Genomic DNA, 25,249 nt, shown 5'->3' with positions numbered 1-25,249 from the left:
CAAAGATGTTTGTACCACTGTTACTTGGCAAGCAAACATAAGAAGAAAAACATAAACAGCCAGGCGAACAGTTTTCTTTCTTGTATCAGTATTTGGAGTGCAATTGATCACCATGTCCCTCTCGCTTGATGGAAGGGAAAACCAACCAATGAACGTCAAGTATGAATATCCAACGGATGTAATGAAACAGAGAGGTCCAGGAGACATTCTACAGCAATGCATCTTATTAACACACAATTCTCCCTACTTTGTAATTATAGCACAGTAAGCTATCCACAGCAAGGTCAGACCTGCAAAATAAACCTTGGTGTCACTGACATAGACATTAGTGTTGCATTGTAACAAAGCTCACTTTTGTCTCTCTGAGCATGTGCAAAAACGATAAAAAATCAATTATGTCTGTCGGCTGTATGTCAACACACGATTCAGATTGGAGATCATTTCACCATCAGTCTGAAACTGAATACACACTGGATGACAAAGTGATACTTCCTAAAAGATGGCATGTTCCGCCAAGGCAAACAGGGTCGGTGTGGGTTCACTGAGGGGAGAGCTGTGCCTGTGTTTTCAGCTTTTTAGAGGACGGACGGCTCTGCAGTGACAGGACAAAGCTTTCATTCGCTGTCAGCACTTTTTTATGAATATATAACCAAACATTTAAGTCATTTTCACAGATAAATTGGCCTTCTGGCTTCCATTCAGCAGACATAACAGTTTCAAGTGTGGAGCAGGGAGTTGGCAAGTGTCTGGCCCGGCAATCCTGGATGGTATTGCATCCAAGCCTCTCAATGACTAATACAAGATCAATTATTAGGCCCGAATAGACAAATTGCAGTTTGCAAGCTTGCACGATTTAGAGTTTAAATAAATCTCCAAGAAACCTCTGATGGATACAAGAGGCTGGGTATTGGGGTAACTGCATGGAGTGGTTTGGACCACAATGACCACACCATAACAAATCAGTTTATCATCATAATTCACTTTTATACTTCATAGTAAACTACTGATTCCTTACAAAATGAAATGTTCCTCAATGCTGTATTATGTAAAACAATAAAAAAATGTAGAATCTATTTAACATCTGCGGTCTAATTCCTGATTTGTAATTCTGTAATATCATAACTAATCGTGAATTTCTCCATTGCACCTCTGCAACACCAGCAGAAAGATTCTGGAAGGAGCAGTCTCAAGTATCTATTTCCCATATTTATCAGATGGACTCTATGTGCTCTGGGCTTAGTGCACCTAAGGACACCGATTTTGGATCAGGCCTGAAGTGGAAGCTCCAAAACCCTACTACAACTACATACGCTATTGTCTTTTAAATGACCTTGTGGTTTATTTTAATACACTCCAATTTCACTATTTTTCCTCTTGGTTGTTTTAGGGGGAGGGATGATTTGTGTTAGTCTGGCAAAATTCTACGTAGTTTTCATTTAATAATAAACTGGGTATCAATTACTTTTACAGTAGTACGAAGGACTGGCAATTGCAATTATTGTTCTCACTGTATATTCGTCCTTCAACTCAGCATCTTTCTTCATCACTACTGTTTCCTGTCTTTCTTCTCTCCTTAGGACACCAGCCAATGTGACAGTAACTTTGTATATCATTGGATTATGCATTTCCATTTCAAACTGAAACTCTCCATTTGAACTTCTAGCCATACCTGGGTGTAGAAGGGGAAGGGACCCATGCCCATAGGGGCTTCTCCGTCTTATTTTTCCTCCATTTCCCTCAGCAGTGGAAATTCACTGAGTACTGATTATGGCAGGAGAGTGTTGGCTCAGCTGTGTGCTTTAAGAACCCATGATGTCAGACCCATATTTTCCTTGGAGAGCCTCTCATCAGCTGCATTGTTCCAGGAAACCATGGTCTGTTCTCTGGGCAACAAAGAGGCCTGCCCAATCGTAGCCCCTTACACCCACAACTCTGCCTGCTGCAAGACAGTCCTAAAGGCCCCCACTTCCAAGCATCCACCCCCACACCAGACAGACTTCAAGGCCCCCACCTTCATCTTCACAACAACAGAAATCTGTACACAGTGAGCATCCTGGAGTTCCCAGCATTACGTACTCCTCTCCCAGCTCTGTACTGTTTTTACTATAGGAGTTGAGGGTTGGCGATGAAAAGCAGCGTGTTAGAACAGGACAAGGAAATAATATGTTGCTCCACAGAGAACCATAACATGATGCTGCTGATGGTGTCATCTGGCGAGGTCTTCAGAGGGTTTCGGTTCTGACTGAAAGATGTATTTGACCGGATTACAACACCGCCCCCTGACAGGTGACGCAAGCAGCAGCGAGAGATGATGGGAAAACTGTCCCCACAGCCAGCCATCTCTCTAAGTTTTGATGGGCAATTAAGCTGTCAAACCCAGAGGGAAACTTTGAACCAAGATAGCAAACATTAAGGCTGTAGCGGCATACTGTGACAAGTCAATCAACAGTTTCATATATCTGATATATTTTGGCATACATGTCATTATTAGAAGTCATTATTCCCGAAAATAAAGATATCACCAGTGCCCTGTTTTTGTTCCACATAACATACACACTTATTTACCTCTCCTGATCCCTATGTTTGAGTTGTTTACTACCCAATTGAAATATTTCATGATGTATTGGCTGAGCCAATAAAAATCATCAGAACAAGGTGCACAGATTCTCTGATCCAACAACTGAAGATCGGAAACGCTCATGTTCAACTCTCCCTCTGACTTCAAAGGAGATCAAACAAATATGACCGGAGAACACAAAGGACATCTTGCTCCTTTAAGATTATTTAGCTATTCCCTTTTATGTTAATGTGCTATAGTTGTAGAATTATGATAATGTTTTCCTAGAAATGTAACTCAAGGGAAAACTGCAAAACCCCCAGATAAAGAACCTGAGCCTCGCTATCTCAAAGGTCATTGAAGAAAGGAGGGGGTTCATCCACATATGCTTTAACTACAGGGTCTTCCACGATTTACAAGCAGGGCTGATACAAGACAAATTGATATCAATTGTGTTTTTGGTGCTAAAATACAAAAAATACCACAGGACTGTTCACATTTTGAGAGAGAGAGAGACAGAGCAGATGAGAGCAGATGAGCTCCTGCATTGTTCAGCATGCTTTTACAAAAAGATAGATTTAGAGTTAGATTTAGAATTAGATACAGTACATTCGGTAAAATCTTTAAACAGGTCGACATTCACAAGGCCACGGGGCCAGAACGGATTACCATTACGTGTAGTCTGAGCATGCTGGCAAATGTCTTCACTGACATCCTCGACCTGTCCCTGACCGAGTCTGTAATAGCAACATGTTTTAAGCAGACCACCATAGTCCCTGTGCCCAAGAACACCAAGGTAACCTGCCTAAATGGCTACCAACCCGTAGCACTCACGTCAATAGCCACGAAGTTCTTTGAAAGGCTGGTCATGGCTCACATCAACAACATTATTCCAGAAACCTTAGACCCACTCCAATCCGATAGACTCTCTCCATACCGCCCCAACAGATCCACAGATGATGAAATCTCTATTGCACTCCACACTGCCCTTTCACACCTGGACAAAAGGAACACCTATATGAGAATTCTATTCATTGATTACAGCTCAACGTTCAACACCATAGTGCCCTCAAAGCTCATCACTAAGCTAAGGACCCTAGGACTAAATTCCTCCCTCTGCATCTGGATCCTAGACTTCCTGACGGGCCGCCCCCAGGTGGAAAGAGTAGGCAACAATACATCTGCCATGATGATCCTCAACACAGAGGCCCCTCAGGGGTGCGTGCTCAGTCCCCTCCTGTACTCCCTGTTCACCCATGACTGCATGGTCAACACCATCATTAAGTTTGCCGACAACACAGCAGTGATCACCAACAACAACCTTTCCCTCAACGTGATCAAGACAAAGGAGATGATTGTCGACAACAGGAAAAGGAGGACCGAGCACGCACCTCATTCTCATCGACGGGGCTGTAGTGGAGCAGGTTGAGAGCTTCAAGTTCCTTGGTGTCCACATCACCAACAAACTATCATGGTCCAAACACACCAAGACAGTCGTGTAGAGGACACGACAATGCCTTTTCCTCCTCAGGAGACTGAAAAGATTTGGAATGGGTCCTCAGATCCTCAAAAAGTTCTACAGCTGCACCATCGAGAGCATGCTGACTGGTTGCATCACCTCCTGGTATGGCAACTGCGTACGGCCCAGTACATCACTGGGGCCAAGCTTCCTGCCATCCAGGACCTCTATACCAGGCGATGTCAGCGGAAGAAAATTGCCAAAGACCCAACAAATTGCCAAAGACTCCAGCCACCATAGTCATTTACTGTTCTCTTTGCTACCGCATGGCAAGCGGTCCCGGAGCGCCAAGTTTAGGTCCAAAAGGCTTCTTAATAACAACTTCTACCCCAAGCCATAAGACTCCTGAACAGCTAATCAAATGGCTACCCGGACTATTTGCATTGTCCCCAGGGCCTGTGGTGTTGATGGTAACCTCAATGAAACTATTTGCATTGCTGCTACTCTGTTTATTATCCATGCATAGTCACTTTACGTCTACCTACATGTACATATTACCTCAATTACCCCGACTATCCGGTGCCCCTGCACATTGACTCTGTACAAGTACCCCTTGTATATAGCCTCGCTACTGTTATTTTTTTTGTTGCTCCATAAATATTATTTTTTCTTATTTTCATTTGATTCTTTTTTAAGTTCAGTTAATTTTTTTCTTACAACTGTATTGTTGGTTAAGGGCTTGTAAGTAAGCATTTCACTGTAAGGTCTACACCTGTTTTATTCGGCGCATGTGACAAATAATAATATATATATATATTTCCGGCAATGACATATGTAGGATACTACACTCCAAAACATAACCTTCACTCCAAATCAAAACTCCAAACCTGATTTTGGACAAAATTACCTGGAAGGATTCCTACTACCAAAGATTCTTATTTCCAAGCCATACAGAAAATGCTCTGACAAACAAACAACAGAAACCTGAAAACACCATCCAACCTAGAACGGAGTTATTAATGTTTAGTCTGAAGCTACTTTTAAAGTCAAGAAGAAAAACACATTACAATGATATATTTTACTTTATCAGGACTGAATGCTCAGGCTACCAAACTATGCTAGGACAGAACATATCGGACTTCAACTTCAATTAGCACTGAGGTGGGAAGTGAGAGGTGTCTAAGCCAATGAGCCCAACAATGGCAGGAGAGTTTCACAGCCTACCCCACCCAAATGCAGAGGCCTTTAAAATCCCCTCCTGCTGTTCAGAGGTCATTACAATACAGTACTCTCTGGATGTAAAACAATGAAAGGCACGAAAAGAGTACAAAAAGTAGCTCCTTCTGGAAAATCAAAATACTCTTTTTGCTGACTACTATAAAAATGGGAACATTAGCAAATGAATCTTCCACATAGACCATCCCCTGGCATTGTGCAGTGCTATATTAACACACTACCCCTCTGTTAAGGGGGGGTGTTAGCGATGGGTAGAAACTCTGGTTATTAGACAAAGGGGACTCTGAGTCAGCCAATGTTAACCTGTACAAGTCTGGAACAGTAATGGTAGGTGGCAACCCCAAACAGTTTCAGCTGGACTTTCACATAATCAAAGAGATAGCTCAGCAGGATAAGCTCTCTCTTGAGAAAGATACACCCCCCACACACACACACACACACACACACCCACTGAGGATATACACAAGCCACAAATTGTAGTCCTTATGGACTCAAACTGGAAATATATACAAGAAAATAAACTTTTTCCCGAACACACAATGTCTAAACGCTGGTGTCCAAACACCCAGCGCACCCTAGACCTTCTGTCTGAGGACGGACTAGGGTCACCCAGCCACATAATAATATGCACAAGCACAAATGACCTGAGCATAGCAGGAAAGGGTGGCCACAGCACTCAAGGGACTGATTGAAAAAGATTCTTCTACTTTTCCCAATGCACATGTGGTTATCTCCACCCTGCTTTCACAAAAAGACTTCTACCTTGCTACCATACAGCGGGTAAACACAAGTATTTCCCTTGACTCTGCCTCAAAACCAAATGTTTACCTGGCCCACCACTCCACCCTGGACTTGAACAGCCTTTACGACCAGGTCCACCTATATAAGGCAGCAGTGCCCCCTTTTGCCCGGACCCTAAAGGACATCGCCCTCAAATGCAGCCCCAACACCTCAAACAGGAGCAACTGATCAATAGACACGCTCTGTCGCACGCTGAGTATGTACAATGTAGGCTTCGATGGGACTCCTACAGTAGTGCTGTAGAATACTTTAACATTGACCTCAACCCAGAGTCTCTCAGAGCGTTCGCAGTCAGCCCACTGACAACCATATCAGATCACAGCAAAATCAGTCTTCTTGAACAGAGCAATACTCAATAATGAGGCATCAAAGTCAAAGGAACTGAATAAAATTAAGAAATGCTATAAATGGAAGGAAAGTACTGTGGAAACCTACTAAACAGTATATTTGACCTACAAGCTTCCCTATCAAATAACAAAACAGAAAACCGAAGAACAATAACAACAATGAAAAAAGGTTTGATGAAGAATGCAAAATCCTAAGAAAAGAAATGGAGAAACCTATCCAACCAAAAACATAGAGACCCAGAAAACCTGAGCCTACACCTTCACTATGGTGAATCACTAAAACAATACAGAAATACACTGCGGAAAAAGAAGGAACAGCAAGTCAGAAATCAGCTCAATGTAATTGAAGAATCGATAGACTCTAACCAGTTCTGGGAAATTTGGAAAACAAACAACAACATGAAGAGCTATCTATCCAAAATGGAGATGTTTGTGTAAACCACTTCTCCAATCTTTTTGGCCCTAGAACAAAGAACAAACAGCAAAAAATAATACATTATCAAATACAAATCTTAGAATTAATGATTAAAGACTACCAGAACCCACTGGATTCTCCAATTACATTGAATGAACTACAGGACAAAATACAAACCCTTCAACCCAAAAGGGCCTGTGGTGTTGATGGTAACCTCAATGAAATTATCAAATATACAGACCACAAATTCCCATTTTAAACTCTTTAACATCATCATTAGCTCTGGCATCTTCCCCAATATTTGGTAACAAGGACTGATCAGCCCAATCCACAAAAGTGGAGACAAATTTGACCCCAATAACTACCGTGGGATATGCGTCAAGCGCAACCTTGGGAAAATCCTCTGCATTATCGTACATTTCCTCAGTGAAAACAATGTACTGAGCAAATGTCAAATTGGCTTTTTACCAAATTACAGTACGACAGACCACAAGTTCACCCTGCACACCATAATAAAAAAGAAAAAAAGGAAAGTCTGCTCATGCTTTGTTGATTTCAAAAAAGCTTTTGACTCAATTTGGCATGAGGGTCTTCTATACACATTGATGGAAAGTGGTGTTGGGGGGGAAAAGCATACAATATTATAAAACCCATGCACACAAACAACAAGTGAATGGTTAAAATTGTCAAAAAATACACACATTCCTTTCCACATGGCCGTGGGGTGAGACAGGGATACAGCTTAAGCTCCACCCTCTTCAACATATATATCAACGAATTGGTGAGGACACTAGAACAGTCTGCAGCACACGGCCTCAACCGACTGGAATCTGAAGTCAAATGTCTACTTTTTGCTGATGATCTGGTGCTTCTGTCACCAACCAAGGAGGGCCTACAGCAGCACCTATATCTTCTGCACAGATTCTGTCAGACCTGGGCCCTGACAGTAATCTCAGTAAGACAAAAATAATGGTGTTCCAAAAAATATCCGGTTTCCAGGACCATAAACAAAAATTCCATCTAGACACTGTTGCCCTAGAACACACACAAAACTATACATACCTCGGCCTAAACATCAGCGCCACAGGTAACTTCCACAAAGATGTGAACGATCTGAGAGACAAGGCAAGAAGGCCCTTCTATGCCATTAAAAGCAACATATAATTCAACATACCAATTAGGATCTGGCTAAAAATACTTGAATCAGTTATAGAACCCATTGCCCTTTATGGTTGTGAAGTCTGGGGTCCGCTCACCAACCAAGAATCCACAAAATGGGACAAAAAACAAATTGAGACACTGCATGCAGAATTCTGATAAAAATATTCTCCTTGGGGCCTGCCAGGTGGCGCAGTGGTCTAGGGCACTGCATCGCAGAGCCCAGAGACTCTGGCTGCACGCCCAGGCTCTGTCGCAGACGGCCGCGACCGGGAGGTCCATGGGGCAATGCACAATTCACCTAGCGTCGTCCGGGTTAGGGAGGTTTTGGCCGGTAGTGATATCCTTGTCTCATCGCGCACTAGCGACTCCTGTGGCGGGCCGGGCACACGGTGTTTCCTCCGACACATTGGTGCGGCTGCGCGCTGTGTTAAGAAGCAGTGCGGCTTGGTTGGGTTGTGTTTCGGAGGACGCATGGCATTCGACCTTCGTCTTTCCCTAGCCCGTATGGGAGTTGTAGCAATGAGACAAGATAGTAACTACTAACAATTGGAAACCATGAAATTGGGGAGAAAAGGGGGTAAAAAAAATAAATATATATATATATATAAATATATATAAATATAAATATGCTCCTTCTACAATGTAAAACATCAAGTAATGCATGAAGAGCAGAATTAGGCCGATACCTGCTTATTATCGAAATCCAGAAAAAAGCCGTTAAATTCTACAACCACCTAAAAGGAAAGTATTCCCAAACCTTCCATAACAAAGCCATCACCTATAGAAAAATTAACCTGGCCACAAAATTAGGTAGAAACTGAGCTGCACCTCCTACCAAATGTATGACTATACTGTATAAGAGACACATATTTTCCTTAGATTACACAGACCCACAAAGAATTAAAAATCTAATCAAATTTTGGTAAACTTCCATATCTATTGGGTGAAATACCACAGTGAGCAAGCGCAGCAGCAAGGTTTGTGACCTGTTGCCACAAGAAAAGGGCAACCAGTGAAGAACACCATTGTAAATACAACCTGTTTATTTTCAATTTTGTACTTTCACTATTTGCACATTATTACAACACTGTAAATAGACATAATATGACATCTGAAATGTCTTTATTATTTTGTAACTTTTGTGAGTGTAATGTTTACTGTTTATTTTGTATTGTTTATTTCACTTTGGTTTATTAACGATTTTACTTGATATGGCAATGTAAACATGTGTGTCCCATGCCAATAAAACCCCTTCAATTGTAAATTGAATTGAGAGGGGGAGATAGATAGATTGAGAGCGGGATAGAGATAGAGAGAGCGAGATAGATAGATTGAGAGCGGGATAGAGATAGAGAGAGCAAGATAGATAGATTGAGAGTGGGATAGAGATAGAGAGAGCGAGATAGATTGAGAGCGAGAGTGGGATAGAGATAGAGAGAGCAAGATAGATAGATTGAGAGCGGGATAGAGATAGAGAGAGCGAGACAGATTGAGAGCGAGAGTGGGATAGAGTTAGAAAGATAGATAGATTGAGTTCGAGAGTGGAATAGAGATAGAGAGTGAGCGAGATAGATAGATTGAGAGCGAGAGTGGGATAGAGAGAGAATGAGGTTAAAACAATAGATCTTGAAGCTCCCAGGTTGAGTTGTGCTGCTCCTGGAACAGTTGGGCCCCTGTGGACCAGTTCAGTCCTTCACTAGAGTCCGTTAGCCTCCAACAAAAATACTCACAAAATAAAGGCTGTGAACTCCAAGAACAATCACTTCAGCTGAGTTCAATAACTATTATTCATGTCCCATTTCTCCATCCCTCTGCTGTAGCTACTGTGATGTTAATAAGGTAAGCCCTTGTCTGTTTTCCTAACTGAACTGAAGAGGAGCTTGGGAGAGCTATGTCAACAAGGCCTTTAGTTTTGGTTTGTAAAACTATTCCACGCTCATTTCCCTAAACTCACAGCCATTACCCTTGTGAATATGATGTGATCAGCCATGTAAGCCACAGATGGCAGTCAATGGGCTTCTCATTATGGGCAGGGCCTAGTCGTGGGGCAATGAAGCTAACACCCAAGGTTCTAATGACTAGAAACCAGAGTTTTTCCTGACCTGTGACCATGGGATCAGAACAGAATAAACTATTGTTACATAGCCTATAACTAGCACCTGGAGTATCCTTTAGGTTATGTTGTCAGGAAAGTCAGGGACTTCCTCCCACCTACTGTAATACCCAACCGGTAAGGGTGTATACCCAATCACCAATAGGTCAGTTCGGTTGATGCTACCTGGGTCTGTTTTCATTCTCTATGAGTCTTGTTGAAGTCTGATGACATGACCTTAGTGACCCAGCCTCTATTCATACCAGGACTGTTCACCCTGGATGATATTCTCTCCCCACAGAGCATTGATAACTGTAGCCATTGACGTAGTTTGGTGATGATAACTCATTGTAGGCAATATGTTGGTTTCTTTCAGATTGCACAGTAGGCATATGTTCCACCGTTGACTTTCCACCTTTGAAAGTGGACAGCATTGAGAAGTGAGACCTTTGTGAGGCCAATTTGAGACCTATGATCTTTGAGGGGCCCGAGGAGACCCCTCTACGGGAGGGAAAAGATGACTGTGGAAAAGATGTTGCCCCCCTCTTTCAAATCCAGCATGTCCTTACATCTGACAGTAATCCAGCTATTATTCACCTACCCTGCCTTCTGATTAGACTACATAAAGGAGCTATACATATTGGCTATGACCTTTGACATGACACCCTTTTCTATGATGATATGGGCCAAGCTAAGCAGGAGACTTCAAATCTCCTCTACGCACATATTTGACGGCTTTGTTACGATGGTTTAAAAAAAAAACACTGTTTTGGCTTTTCGTGATATAAAAAGAGCTGATGGGCCACAGATCAACAGTCATCACAGGTGAGCGCAACTAAAGTCCACTCTCAATTACCCTCGCAAGGCCGTTAGAACCAAGATAATATAGTAGGAATCATGATCTCCCTATACTCTGTTATATTCACACTGGTGCTGTTCTCTGAGTTTAACACCCGCTCGGCCGTCTTTGCTGTACAGACAGGCAAGCTGGACGAGGGTAGGACAGAGCAGGAGAGCCTGCGATCGATACTAGGCGAAGACATGATGAGCGACAACGCTCTGGCTGCCCCGAGGTTCAGACGGGACCTCATCCTGGACAACGGACTGGACGACAGCAACACAAAGATCATCATTCTTTCAGTAAGTATCCTCCGTCATCCATGTCCATCATCACACTAACCTTCCTCATTTTACATTTGCTCAAACTTGAGCCATCATCAAACAAAGATGAAACGGATAGGTGTTTTATCTTGATTAGATTCCCACAGTGGCAAAATCTACGATAATGTCTCCGCTCCATCAAAGGTTTGGCAGGCATGTGGAGTGATTCAGTTTCTGGCATCTGTATGTCATGCAAGTCATGGACATGGTTATCTCTGCTGTACTGGAACAGGAGAGAGTGATGAGAGGTTATAAAGCCACTTGGGCAGATTAGATGTCTGGATAACTGGGGCCACTTTTATACAGGTTTCATATGGCCTGGCTCAGGACCAGACTCCAGAAGGCCGGGGTTTGAGACCCAGAAGATCTGTGCCGCTTCTTAAATGTCCATCTGGCAAATGGCATGCATCAATCCCAAATGAATGGAAAGGAAAAACACCATCCCACAGTCCAATTAATTTTGACATTGGATTCTATAGCCCTTTCATGTGTATTGTTATATGTTTGTTGTAACATGCAAGCTAGATAACCTTCGGGTTTGGTACACCAAATCTGATTTTGCAATATAATCATCAGTGGATAGAGAATACTAATGTAGAGGCTGGCTGATCCACTAAAGGAAGTCTGCCAGACAGTGACCTAGCCTTCTGTCCCACAGGACATTGGACTGAAAGGGCACACCAGACGTAGCATGAACACAGCTTTCTCCCGAGCCCTTCCTGTCCTCCCCGACCGAGCCACAGATCGCTCTCCTGCTGAATATAGCCTGAAAGTAGAGCGCAGGGAGGCCGACCTTGAGAGTAAGTATCGACCAGCGACTTCCTTTTGTTATTTCTCCTTCTACGGTTCCTGTATCCGTTCAATCGTGCGCATTAGAAAGATCCAGGTCACCGTCATTCAGCATGTCAAATGGGTGACTTGATGACACGATACCGGCATTAAAACCATCAATGAGGGTGTTGACCCTTTTCACCATGATATTCCATTCATTACTTGAACAAGAGTTTTATCAGCTGGACTTCTGACATTTCAGACACATAAAAGCAACAAACTGAAGACTGTTGAAGGTTATGACATCACTATTAAAAGCAGTTTAATGCTTAAATTATTATTATTTTTTAATCACTGCAATTCTACCAATTTTATTCCCTCCAGTGCTGCGATGCATGATCGGACGAGTGTACCGACCCTGTTCGCAAGCATAAGAGTGTGGTGAATCCTACACTGCTGCCCTGCCGTCTGTCAATCTCCTGCAAAACATGATACACTTTCCTTATGTGTTCCTTACACCTGTGGCATGGTTCTAAAAAACAAACCATGTATAAAACTATTAAAAATGTTTTGAGAAACCTGAAAACAATTGTACGTGTCAATTCTGGGTCACATAATATAGCTACTTTTGGAAAGTCACCATTGTGAAGAAAATAAGAAATTCTATACTGTTTATGATAGTAGTAGTGAAGATGCATGTGAGAGAGGAGAAGTGTCTAGCGGTGGGCCTTTTGTCTTAGAGGGAGATGATCTGCGGAGGCTTGGCCTGCAGTTTAGCTATCAAACAGATCTGCTTGGGTTTTAACCACTCTCAGACTTTCCACATTGCCTCAACAGCTCTTCTGCATCATTGCATTACACTCTCCCACAGACGCACGACAGCTGGTGATCTTTCTTTCAAAATGATGATGTCTGTCAATTGTTGGAAAGCACAACAGAGGCAAAAAATAAATAGAAAGTACAATAAAGCCTCTGAAATCAGGCCAAACTCCACTGGGGGAAAAACAAGTGCAATTGATTACAGGAACATTCAGCTTCAAAGAAGACAGACCATTGATTAAATAAAACATTACTAGTACTGCATTCTACTTCAACACGACAATGAATAGTTTACAATCTGAAGAAGCTGGTGAGCTTGCCCTGTCCGGCAATCAGTTTATCAGTTTCTTCTTACTCGGGGCTGTCTTCCCTGACAATTTGGTTGATGTTACAGTGGTGGGGGGGGGGGTTCTTCAGAGGGAGCTGGTTCTCTGACCCACAATGTTCCCTACAATCCACCAGCTTCCGTTTACAGGCCTTGCTGCTTCCTTCTGTCTGGATGTTGGTCTTCAGACCGCCCCCGCCTGCTCCACTCCTGGGCCCCAGCGCTGTGGCAACCCCCCGGGTCGTGCCTCCTCGCTGGGCCTCTTTCCTCTCAGCCTCTGGGTAAACCTCCACTGGAGAGAGGAAACAGTAATAGAGCTTAACAATTGGGGTCGAAAAAAATTGACATAAGAGAGGAAGGAAAAAGGAAAAAAAATAAAAAATACTGATAAAATTGCTGACGTTAGCCTGTAGTTTAACAGCCAGAGTGTTTATTCTAGCGGGCTGAAAGTGAACATTTGTCATGTAAACCGATGGCGCAGAGCCTGGATTCCCACAGAAAGAAGGGGGGTGGGGGTAGGTTTTTACTACAGATGTGGGGGCGGCCAGGTTTTATAAAATGGGGAATCATTTAAAGGTTGATCGTAAGTACCAGTCCCAGGGCTGGGACTGGGCAGGGTTCGAGGCCAGGGCTGGGAAGGTGGGTCTGGGCATCGATCCGAATCTGTGGCGTCAGAGGGAATAGAAGCCAATCCCTGAAGGGGGGGGGGTGTATGTAACTGCGCTGCACTATATGTGAGGAAATCTGGAGCAGTTCACCAGCATGCATGCAGATTAGTACATGCAGTTACAGGTCTCTGAGAAAGGGAGAATGATGCCACAACTAGACATTTTTACCTCTGCTGTCAAGGAGCTGGGCAGAGGTGGAGTCCACAGTAGTGAGGGTCCACTTGGGAGCCTGTTGCACACAGGTGGGGCCCTGGATGATGCTGGGGAAGCCCAGCACGCGGTTGAGGGGTGGCTCCGAGTCGTCCTGGTACGTGCAGGCAAACTGAGATCTGGCCTAAAAAAAAAAAAGAACATCAAAGAGAAACTATCACAGCTCTTCAACCCTGTTCCTGGAGAGGTACCCTCCTGTAGGTTTTCGATCCAACCCCAGTTGTAACCATCCCGATTCAGCTTATCAACCAGCTAATTATTAGGGTCAGGTGCACTAGATTAGGGGTGGAGTGAATATACAAGATGGTAGATCTCCAGGAACAGGCTTGTTAATCTAAACTATTTTGTTGCAAGTTCTGGAGGAAAAACGTCATTACGTCACAATTTTTCAGCCATTAGACAATGAACCTAGAAGCCAGCGACCTTTCGGTTATTGGCCCAACGCCTGTAATTTGAGGCATTTTATTTTTATCAAATATTTTTAAATCAGTAGTCTTCCTCAAATTAAGGGGTTGACTCAATATTTGTGAGAGGGAGGTCCTCAACTGTGGCTTCATTCAAGATAAATGGAGTTTGCCAGCCTGGGATCAGGTTAGTTCTGAAGTATTCGTTGCTGTAGAAATGTAGCTGGCTTAAAGGTGAGCGAGCACTGTTGTGGAACTGGCCAGTGGCGACCTGTCATTCAGGGCAGGTGGGGCAGAGCTGCACCGGATTAGCTAAAATAAGTGGCAATAAGTGTCACAACAGTTTGCAGACAATGTAAAAAAAAAAAAACTTTTAAGTATCATGGAGTTAAAGCTGCATACAAACGTGGTCTCTTCTTTGCTTTCTTGATTAAGGCAGCTCCAAAATGCAGGTGTTTTAGCATAGTGCTTTGTGGTGCTGGGCCAGAGGAAAATACAGAGCGTAGGTGTTGGTAATTTTCTCTAGTTGTGCCGTGATAGGCTCAGTGTTCTGTCACTCATGGGGACACTATGCCACCGCAGAGTATACGAGGAGAGCTCGAATATTCAAGCACCTTGGGTGCTGCCATAGATTTACATTAGAAGTGCCCATCCAAGAAGGCTCAAGTTCATTGGCCACAGATAAAATGACGTTATAACAGTAGCTTTGATTGGACTGATCATGTCAAAATCATACTTTCAAAATCTTAACTAGCAAGCAGTAATTGTGAATCAAGTCGACACTACTGGCAAATCCTTGTCATATGAAGATAAAATGTATCGGTACTCATCAGTTATACAGTGCATTTGGAAAGTATTATGACCCCTGGACTTTCCCCACATTTTGTTACAGCCTTATTCTAAGAGTTAATAAATAAAATGTTTTAACCAATCTACACACAATACCCCATAATGACAAAGCGAAAACAGGTTTAGAAATGTTTGCAACTTTATCAAAAATAAAACAAATACCTTGTTTACATAAGTATTCAGACCCTTTGCTATGAAACTCGACATTGAGCTCAGGTGCACCCTGTTTCCATTGATCATCACCTGTGGTAAATTCAATTGATTGTGGACATGATTTGGAAATACACACGTCAGAGCAAAAACCAAGCCCTGAGGTTGAAGGAATTGTCCATAGAGCTCAGAGACAAGATTGCGTCAAGGCACAGATGTGGGGAAGGGTATCAAAACATTTCTGAAGCATTTTAGGTCCCCAAGAACACAGTGGCCTCCATCATTTTTAAAATGTAATTAGTTTGGAACCACCAAACTGAGCAATCAGGGGAGAAAGGCCTTGGTCTGGGAGGTGACCAAGAACCTGATGGTCACTGACAGAGCTCCAGAGCTCCTCTGTGCAGATGGGAGAAGTTGTTCAGAAGTACAACCATCTCTGCAGCATTCCACCAATCAGGCCTTTATGGCGGGGGACCAGACAGAAGCCACTCAGGAAAAGCCACAGGACAGCCCTCTGAGTTTGCCAAAAGGCACCTAAAGACTCTCAGACCACAAAAAAAAAAAACAAGATTCTCTTGTTTGATGAAACCAAGATTGAACTCTATGGCTTGAATGCCAAGCGTCATGTCTGGAAAAAACCTGGCACAATCCGCACGGTGAAGCATGGTGGTGGCAGCATCATGCCGTGGGGATGTTTTTCAGCAGCAGGGACTGGTAGACTAGTCAGGATTGAGGGAAAGATGAATGGCGCAAAGCACAGAAGTGGCTTCGTGACAAGTCTCTAAATGTCCTTGAGTGGCTCAGCCAAGAGCCTGGACTTGAACCCGATCAAACATCTCTGGAGAGACCTGAAACTAGCTGTGCAGACACACTCAACATCCAACCTGACAGAGCTTGAGAGGATCTGCAGAGAAGAATGGGAGAATCTCCCCAAATACAGATGTGCCAAGCTTGTAGCATCATACCCAGGAAGACTCGAGGCTGTAATCACTGCCAAAGGTGCTTCAACAAAGTACTGAGTAAAGGGTCTGAATACTTATGTAAATGTAATATTTCAGTTGTTTAATTTCTTCAATTTGCCAAAACATGAGAAAAAAAAAAACAGTTTTTGCTTTGTTATTATGGAATATTGTGTTCAGATTGATGGGGGAAACAATATAATCCAATTTAGAATAAGGCTGTAACATAAAATATGGAAAAAGCCAAGGGGTCTGAAAACATTACATTGGAAATCTCAAATTCAACAATAAGTGGTTTGGAAGGAATCAATGGCTAACTGCAAGCGCTAGCCTGCTATTCAATGGAGAGGGTGTGGTCCAAGTCTGGGTATCTTTCCCAAGCTTAAAAGGATAAAACATTCACATGCAACATCATGGGCCAGAAAAGGTTGAATACAATTGGCCATGCTGTCAATCCAGCATGACTTCTGCCATGTTCAAAACTGGAAACTCGGAACCTCAGCGAGTTCAAGACAACTGGGACCTTGGGGGGGGGGGTAAAGACAAGCTCTGACTTGGAAAATATATTTGGAAAGGTCATGGTGTACAGTGCGAATACTGTAAGAATTGCCCATGTTCTGAATTCTGTCGCTGTACATTTCAAAAGTGCTGAAAGACTAGTCTTAACTCGCTCATTAAAAAGTCTTACTCAAAATTGAAGATTGCCTCATCCGCTCATCATTCCCTTATGCCATAGTTTGAACATCTCAATTGTCAGTAGAAACCACATTTGTTTAAGCAAGTCAGCCATATCAGATGTTTTTTTAAAGGCAGTAAATGAGGCTAAATTAGCTGTTTCGCAGCCAGACAAGGCTCCACTGATATCCAGGTGAAGTGGTGGTAAAGGTTAACTCCATGGTGCTGAAAAGAAAACTCTGCTGTTGGGGCACCGCTTTATGTGGGCACCGTTTGTCACAGTTATAGTGCAATTCATGTATTGTTTAGTGTTGTGTAGTGGCTTTGCTGGCATGCACTTAAAAATTATTATTTTTAAACGATTGGGGTAGTTAGCCCCACCAATACTTACATGCTAAAATTGCCAATGGAACTGGCTCTCTCGAGTTGAACAAAGTTAACCCGTTAACGTCTCAAACCACGTACGTAGTATAGGGCTCATGGACCGGTTTCTCAAAAGCATCTTAAAGCTACATTCATTGTTAGAACCTTCGTAGGAGTAGCGTTAAATCTGTCTCGTTAACGTTGCACTTGAAAACGCTCGTAATCTAACGCCTGCCTCACACTCGTAGAACAGCTAAATGCGTCAGATGCTTTTTTGCCCTCCCGCATCACTTTATATACAGATCCCCGCAAAACAAAGAATCACATGGTTTATCCGTCTGACCACGGATAACAGAATTACCAAGTTGTCTTTGCAATTGACAAACAAGCGACGTATAAAAATATGCTACAAATGAAAATCGAGATGACATTGAAATATACATGTTATGTTCAATCAATTGAGTTATACATGTTTCTACTTGTAGGCTACTCTGTATAATTTCAATACATTGCATGGTGTGTAGCCTATTGTATCATGTGGCAAATCAGCGATTTAAATTAATTTTTATTGGGTAGGCATTACAATAAACCGTGTCAAAATGTGCGGCAATGGGAGTAATATCTCTCGGAGCTGATCTGTTGTCAGTATTTTGAAATAACTTTTTATAATTAAGGAAATATTTGAATGGAGAAAGCGGATCCGAGAGCAGCGCTCCCATCATCCTCGGCACATGCTCCAAGATGCACTTCACGACCCTGCTCTCTGCGTTGTGTTTTGGGAGATGCATGTTACATATTTAGCAGTTTTAGGCAAGAGTCATCGTTAAAAACACCCGTAAGCCTAAATTCCATCACTATCGGGAAACCGGGCCCTGGATGATCCACTCCTTTATCCCCTGTTTGATCTTGGCCTGCTGGGGATTATCACAACTCAAAGATTTCTCCCTCCAGGCCAGCAGCAGAACCGCAGTAGGGAAGGAGGAATCCATTGGAGAAAAAAGAACGGTGTGCAAAACTGGGTGGGACTGTAAAGCAAAGGGGGGAAATTAAAGTCCAGAGAGAAGGCTATTCAAAGAACTCAAAATAACTTCTCAAACGAGCACCTAAAACAACATTTAACCCTCGGATCACCAAGCATGAAATGTACACGTACCCTCGTTACATGCTGATAAAAACGCCTCGCTAAAGCCAGAAATAATGACGGACAGGGGAGAACATAACGCAGGCAAAGAGGTAAAAGACTGACATGACGTCCTCCTGACATACAGCTCACACTTAATCCAATTACAGCAGCTGGAAAGAGCAGCATCTAGTTCTATTACAGGGAAAGGGGCACCGCTTCTGAGGCTGTCCTAAAACAACCTCTATAGACTGGTTGGCCTGGCCAGGCTAAGGTAAGCCCATCCTGATGAGACCTCAAGGAACAGCAGGTGCAAGCAATTGCTCTGTTCTCGGGTCTGGTGTTTGTTTTTGAATGCACGCACACAAGCCCAATAGCCCACCTGCAAGATCAGGATATTAGGTGAGGAGTTGGCAGACACATTGTGTTCTTATGGCAGCTCCTCTTATGATGAGCCAGCTTTCATTTCATGGTGAAGAGGAATAAGTCAAAGCATTGAAAGGCATCTTGTTACAGAGATCAAATTATCACAGAGACGTCAATCAATAATTTATCATACCATTCATCCAAATTATGCAATTCAATACATCATTAAGCTCACGTAACTTGCTGTGTTTAATCTGTCTGAAACACACAAAAGCATGGAAAAAATAACCACAATGCAAAAACTCAAATGTGACCATCTGCACGTGTGCCAGGTGACTGCCGTCAGCGTATGATGAAACTATTGGACAGGGGCCTGGGTTGATAAAGACATTCAGCAGACAACAACCATTCAAGTTTCCCTTACTAGTCGAGTTAAGTGACTGATATGGCATCTTTAAAGTGAAGTGGATGCAGAAAGCTTCCGCCCGCCGAGTTCAGGAAGCGGTGAGCCGCCCAGGGACCATTACAGCGCACTCACAGGAAGACGGCCAGAATGTGGGGAGCTAAAGTGACATCTGCTAGCGCAATCAAATAAAGGAGCCCATTTCCACAAAATGTGTTTAGCACACATGTTTGAAAGGGGTTCAAGCAGTCTTTCACAGAACAACCCAGCCCCTTTAAATCTCAAACTGTCATTGTTTTTAGAGGAGTAAGCAGTTTCTACATCCAGGTTGTATTTGCGGAACGGTATACTTGTTACTGACGAGCACAGCATGTTAGCACCAGGTCTCAATTCTACTAGCACATCGTGGAAACAGCAAACATGTACACGGAGGCAAGTCGATAAGCCCACAGCCTTCCAGGCTGCAAACACCACACTGCTAACTGAGAATCTCTCCACATCCGCTGGTTATATCAATCCGTTTATATCAAGATCATTTGGGCCGATACCAGTGTAGTATCATGGCAAGGAAAAAAAACATGAAGCGTGTTTCACTTTAGGAAAAGAACCCAAATGTTGGAAACAAACATATGTCACATTTATTTTTCTCTCCAAGCTACAGCAGACAACCTGTATCCTTTAAAAAAATGTATTTTTAAAAAGGACCAAAGAATTCTGCTTTGAGTTTTCATTTTTGCTATGGAAAAATATTGCGATACTGGTATTGTCCCAGGCCTACTGATAATGAAAAGAGAACACATCTAGGGATGCTATACAATGACACAGTAAACAGGCAAACCCTCAGAGGGATAGACAAAAGCAGAGGAGTAGAGCATCTTCTGACCAGCTACTTATCAAACCAAGAGGGTGGAGCCCTGTTGAGAAGCATAAAACGTGTCACTGGGAGATTGCCGGTTTGAATCCCCGATTGTAGAGGAGTAGTTCTATACCCCAGACTCAACTCAGAGCAACACACTGGATTAACGGGAGCAAAAACACAGCTGTACAAATGTGAACGTGTAGAAGCCAGTTATAAGATGAGGGGCGTCAACTGAGCAAATAAATAATACAATACCGGGGAGAAATTACAGAACGTAAAGACATTATTTTTCAATGTTTGGACATCTGATTCGATGTTTCGTATTCGGGTCTCCTGGTTTTACTTGGAGGGTGGGCGGGCTGTGTGTACCTTGGGTTTCAGTTGATATTGTCGCTCCTGGACGTGGGGCTGCAGGGGTTTTGGAGAGGAGCCCGTGGGCACCTCAGGGGATCTGAGGACACAGAAGCAAATCAGACTGAAAGCAGCTGTTTATAAGTTAGGGGTTAGATAGGCTGTGAAAACCTATGAATTATTAGCATATTAAGCATTGATTAGTGTGTGTGCGTGCGAGATGAGGCTTACCGGAACAGTAAGAGCATGCAGGTCCCCTCCTCCCCAGAGGACAGCCTGATCCACAGAGAGTAAGACTGCCTTGTTCCTGAATGGCGGTGCCAAAGCATCTTCATCCAGCAATGCTATCAGGACCTTCAGTCTCCCGACCTCCATAAGCAGTGGTGTGGTTAATAGCATGGTATCTAGGCTGAAAAGGATATACACAAAACCATATAGTGTTAAGATGATGGCGTTCATGTATATGTCAAGGCCCTTTTTGTTTGATCCACATGTAGGCTGAGAGAGGTTGGATCCGTTGGCCCAGAAAGGTGTCATACCCTGGCTGGGCTGATCCCTGTCCCACTAGCCAACTGCAGTCTGTGGGACAGGTGGATCTGAGCGATCTGCTCTTTTGAGGTCCTTGGCGGTATCATTGTGTATGCTGCAGCTGACATCTCCACTGGCCCGCCCCTTCAACAGAGCTGCCCTGATACTGGTTACCAGACGAACGCCAGCAATATTGAGAAAAACAAGTGTACATAAAATATAATAAAACATTTGTAATTATCTAATCCATTACAAAGACAAGTCAAGCAGCCTTCTACTTATAAGTCTCGGGTAGAAAGATGATAAAGATGCTCCCTTTTTCTAAGGGTTCACTCATCACTTTTTTATTTCACCTTTATTTATTCATTCACCACTGACCATGAAGTGACTGTAACATTATTGGGGTGTGTGAAAAGAGCAGCAAGTGTCAACACTGTAGCAAGGTGGGGTGGAGAAGGAGCAGGCTAGATTCTCTGACCCAGCTATGATGAGGGGAGTGAGTCTCTGGAAGAGAATAATCTGGGATACCAGATGTTAGCTGAACAAGAGGCCCTGAACCCTTCAGAGAAGGTGTTTGTGTGTGGAAATACAGTACTCCACTGAGGGTGTGAAGGGGGAGGTAGGGGTGCAGGCTGTTGAAAGAGCCATTCTGGCATCAGATCAGTCCAGTGTCCCATCAGAGAGGCACCACAGCAGAGCAGGGAGAAAATCCTCAGTCATAAACACCCAGAAGGCCCCTGCTATGAGGGAACTGGGACAATACATCCAATATCATGGACTCTACAGCTATATATCTGAGTGCCAAGGTGTCAATCATCTAGCGCTGTAGTTGCTACTGCAATTCAGGGGAAATGAGGCCTTGTTGTGACACAGCATGGCTTCTCCCATTGCATTTGAGTTCAGTCCACACGTTTTCATTGAATGACCAAACAATCTCTTAACCACATTTGTGGCACTGCCAAACGCTTGATGGAGAAAACCTGAATCTGTAATTATACACAGGCCATGAAAGTGATCAATGAAATCTTAAAGTTTGATGATAATTTAACTAAGTAATCAAACCAAGGAAGGAACATATTATCTTTTTACTTTTAGTCAATTTTACTTTGATGTCGCCGAGATAAACATGTTTTAGTAATTCACATGTTATCATGAGAACCTGGGGCAGAAGTCATTAGGGGAAAATCAGATCTGTACACAGCAATAGGCAGGTGGGATTTGATGACAAGGGTAAGCAGAGATGGAGTCTGCCAGGCCAGGGTGGTATTCATTAGGCACCAAACAGAAGAAAACAGACAAACCAGGAGGGACTACAGTACAAAAACATATCCATTAATAAAGGTTGGGTACCTTGGGTCAGGGTTGTCTCCCAATATCTCCTCCAGGTTGTCTGTGAAATGGACAAAGTCTGACAGGCCTTTAACATGGTTCCTCAGGTCAGACTCAGCAGGGGCATAGCCCTTTCCTCCCAGCTGGACCACTCTGGCAAATGATGTCGCAGCCTGCAATATATAGATGATTAACATTACGAGATCATAAGATTGTCATGTGAACATTCATTGCCTAAACCCATACGTCAGTGTAATGATAGGAAACAGACACGGAAAGTGTAGAGGCCATTTTGTCATTCTTACCAAGAAGAGTGACATGTTCTTGCTCCGTGCTTCAGGTCAGTAAAAGCTACACGCCCGAGCGATCTGCCAGGGGTGTCAAGGGTGTGCGCTAGGGCCATGTCATTCTTGGAGTTGACCAGCTGATCCAGATAGGAGCAGGTGACCCTCCTCGCCACCTTTCCTACCCATTGGGGATTTAGCAGCCTTTAAAAACAACAGCCGATGCCACAAACTACACACAGACGGCCCCATTTAAAGTCAGAACACCATCTTCAACCCAAACCAACATTTCAAAAACCTTGTCATCCCCAGGCAGTATTACAGTAGCAACCCGTATTCTACCCACTCATAAATCAGACAGTTGACAGGGCAGCAGCCTGGAGAGAGCAGCGCATGTCCTAGCCCACAATGTCTGTTACGTTTTAAAACATCTGCCTGGTAATTTAATTCACATTTCGCTCTTAAATCTGAGTGATATGATTTAAAGTTCCTGTTAATAAGAGCGAGACAGATTCCAGTGCCTGAGAAAGACTGGAAAAGCTAAGAGAGAATGAAAGGCTTGCCAGGCTGACTGGGAAAACGAGAGGGAAGAGTGAAAGAAAGTACCTTGGTTGCACAATGATATGAGCCAATGTAACATTTATTTTTCTGGCCATACCACCTTCTCTTATGTGAGGAGAGAATGGAGAGTCAGTTTGCTTACACTATGCTGACATGTTCATACATGCTTATGACATATCTGCTTACATGTGTGCTGCATGGCTTTGACTTGCTTGATGAGTCGAGGGGACCTGGGACAGGGAATCCCTCACCTCATAGGTCTCCATGTTACTGGACTGAAACAGCTGGACCTTGGCAACAACATGAACACAGATTTGGCAGTTAGCGTAACTGGCCTTCGAGACTATCAAACAGTTGACTAAAACTTCCAATCATGGTCATTCATCCTAGTTTCAATCAGGCCTAATACTCACTGAGCTCAGAGGCTCCTCAGGGTCCCGGATCAACCCTCGGCTGTTTGTACATAGAGTGGATATCAATCAAGTCCATAGTGTTGGTGCGCTTCAGAAAGGAGTCGTATTCTTTCCTGATGATGTCATAGTTTTCTGGTCAGGAAGAGTCATTGTAAAGGGGCAGGTGAAGTTTGTCTAATAGTAAGTGTTTCCAGGCCATCAGGACGTCGCTCAGGACAACAGTGAACTCTCCACTCTCCTGTCAGAAGAGAGCAAAAGCAGATGGCTTAAAGCCATGACTGCTGCCTGTGAAGGGAATCAGAATGCATAGTTCATGGTGAATTATCCTCCCATACAGTCTGGTGGGACCAAGGGTGGGACAAATTATGTTATTATTGTAGGGTCAGGAGTCTTTCCTGACCATGTGATCAGGGGAAACCAGGCCCAAATGGCTATAATAGGGGTAACAGATGGCGTAACTCCAAAACGTGTTGTCACTAAATGTTATGACTTTGATCCCTGTGTCTGTTAGGACCACAGTCACTGGCGTACCACAGCAGGCTTGGGGGGCCTACGTGGTACGCAAGAGTGGTACACCAGAATGGACTTGAAGCTTCTTCTGATGGGATAAATACCAGCCATTTGGGTCAACCATGGTTTACCAGTTCTGTGATAAAGATGGTGTAAAATAATGAATGGGAAAAATGTCTGCACTGTATGTTGTTTGTTAGATAGCCAGCTTTAGATGAATGATTCCATAAAAATAATATAAAAAATAAAAAAAATACCTGCCACTATTACAGCCAATCCACAGCTATAAACTAGTTGAAATCAGTAGATGCTAGGATTTAGACAAGTTGTAAATGCAACAAGTACTGATATTGTAGCATGTACATGGTCCCCAATAGAATATGAACACATTATAAACCATATCAAATATGCTAAGAATAACCGGAAATTAGCTGTAAAACTGCAACAACAAAAAAATCTCAGCCTCATGGCAAAATATGTAGAATAGCAGGAAATTAGCTTAAAAAAATGACAAATTCTCAGCCTCATTGCAGAATGGTATGAGTAGCTATAAAAACCACCATGTTCCTTTGCCCCATGGCATAAAGTGTAGAATTCTAGTAAGTTTAACAGATTTCCCCCCTTCTCGCCTGAAGGTTCTCACTATTGTCTTCAGACTGTCCTCTAAATTCGCGATTGTCCATGTGAAGATGATAAACAAGACTGTTTAGTTATATGTACTGAAACCCTAAAAACGGCAATGTAACCAATACAAACGAAGTACTGTATGACGTCTTATAACAATGTATTAGTTAGAATGTTTAACGTTAATTGAAGTGGATATAAGATCTACAAGAATACAGATGTAGGTTGCTGGTAGCTAGTGAAAATATAAAACACCATTAAACATATACTTACCTAAACAAATGTTACAGCCTCAAACAGGGGCGTATGTAGTGAGCGTATCGCCAAAATACATTCTTCACCCACGTAGCCAATGCACAAGCAGCTGATGCGTTGACATTTTTTAAATTCTGCGAAATAACCACTCTGACCAATCAGATTCTGTGTCATCATTTAACCACGCCCATGTTGTTTCAACCGCTATCTGTGGTTCATTATCA

The 25,249-nt window shown here is 43.1% G+C and overlaps 2 protein-coding genes across 5 annotated transcripts; one reads left to right on the top strand and one right to left on the bottom strand.

Moving 5' to 3' along the window:
* The first annotated feature begins 10,869 nt into the window (after positions 1 to 10,869).
* LOC112214204 (pro-MCH 2-like) lies at positions 10,870 to 12,476 on the top strand. The gene is made up of 3 exons (XM_024372794.2): positions 10,870 to 11,208; positions 11,888 to 12,029; positions 12,385 to 12,476. Exons 1-3 carry the CDS (start codon positions 10,966 to 10,968, stop codon positions 12,432 to 12,434), a joined length of 435 nt encoding a protein of 144 aa, XP_024228562.1. The 5' UTR covers positions 10,870 to 10,965; the 3' UTR covers positions 12,435 to 12,476.
* A 95-nt stretch (positions 12,477 to 12,571) lies between these two features.
* LOC112214203 (PCNA-interacting partner) lies at positions 12,572 to 25,173 on the bottom strand. 4 transcript variants are annotated; one of them, XM_024372791.2, is made up of 9 exons: positions 25,044 to 25,173; positions 23,637 to 23,921; positions 23,410 to 23,513; positions 22,684 to 22,843; positions 22,400 to 22,551; positions 20,753 to 20,930; positions 20,540 to 20,621; positions 13,981 to 14,146; positions 12,572 to 13,436 (listed from the first exon to the last, which is right to left on the bottom strand). In XM_024372791.2, the coding sequence occupies exons 6-9, from the start codon at positions 20,854 to 20,856 to the stop codon at positions 13,171 to 13,173; spliced, it is 618 nt and encodes a 205-aa protein (XP_024228559.1). In that variant the 5' UTR covers positions 20,857 to 20,930; positions 22,400 to 22,551; positions 22,684 to 22,843; positions 23,410 to 23,513; positions 23,637 to 23,921; positions 25,044 to 25,173; the 3' UTR covers positions 12,572 to 13,170. The 4 variants fall into 4 exon arrangements, with proteins under 4 accessions (XP_024228559.1, XP_042153934.1, XP_024228560.1 ...); XM_042298000.1 differs by having other exon boundaries at positions 22,684 to 22,838; XM_024372792.2 differs by having other exon boundaries at positions 23,637 to 23,874.
* Between the last annotated feature and the right edge of the window lie 76 nt (positions 25,174 to 25,249).

Source organism: Oncorhynchus tshawytscha, linkage group LG15 (assembly GCF_018296145.1).
Source record: "Oncorhynchus tshawytscha isolate Ot180627B linkage group LG15, Otsh_v2.0, whole genome shotgun sequence".
Lineage (NCBI taxonomy): Eukaryota > Metazoa > Chordata > Actinopteri > Salmoniformes > Salmonidae > Oncorhynchus > Oncorhynchus tshawytscha.
This window is presented reverse-complemented; position numbering and strand designations above follow the sequence as displayed.

What these genes read in the sequence shown, in the direction of transcription:
- LOC112214204 (XM_024372794.2), top strand. Translation starts at nt 10,966, where the DNA reads ATGATCTCCCTATACTCTGTTATATTCACACTGGTGCTGTTCTCTGAG. An exon ending in CAAAGATCATCATTCTTTCA is followed by an intron (nt 11,209 to 11,887) that starts GTAAGTATCCTC and finishes TCTGTCCCACAG; the next exon opens with GACATTGGACTGAAAGGGCA. An exon ending in CAGGGAGGCCGACCTTGAGA is followed by an intron (nt 12,030 to 12,384) that starts GTAAGTATCGAC and finishes TATTCCCTCCAG; the next exon opens with TGCTGCGATGCATGATCGGA.
- LOC112214203 (XM_024372791.2), bottom strand. Translation starts at nt 20,856, where the DNA reads ATGAAGATGCTTTGGCACCGCCATTCAGGAACAAGGCAGTCTTACTCT. An exon ending in TGCATGCTCTTACTGTTCCG is followed by an intron (nt 20,622 to 20,752) that starts GTAAGCCTCATC and finishes CTGTGTCCTCAG; the next exon opens with ATCCCCTGAGGTGCCCACGG. An exon ending in CCAGCTCCTTGACAGCAGAG is followed by an intron (nt 13,437 to 13,980) that starts GTAAAAATGTCT and finishes TCCTCTCTCCAG; the next exon opens with TGGAGGTTTACCCAGAGGCT.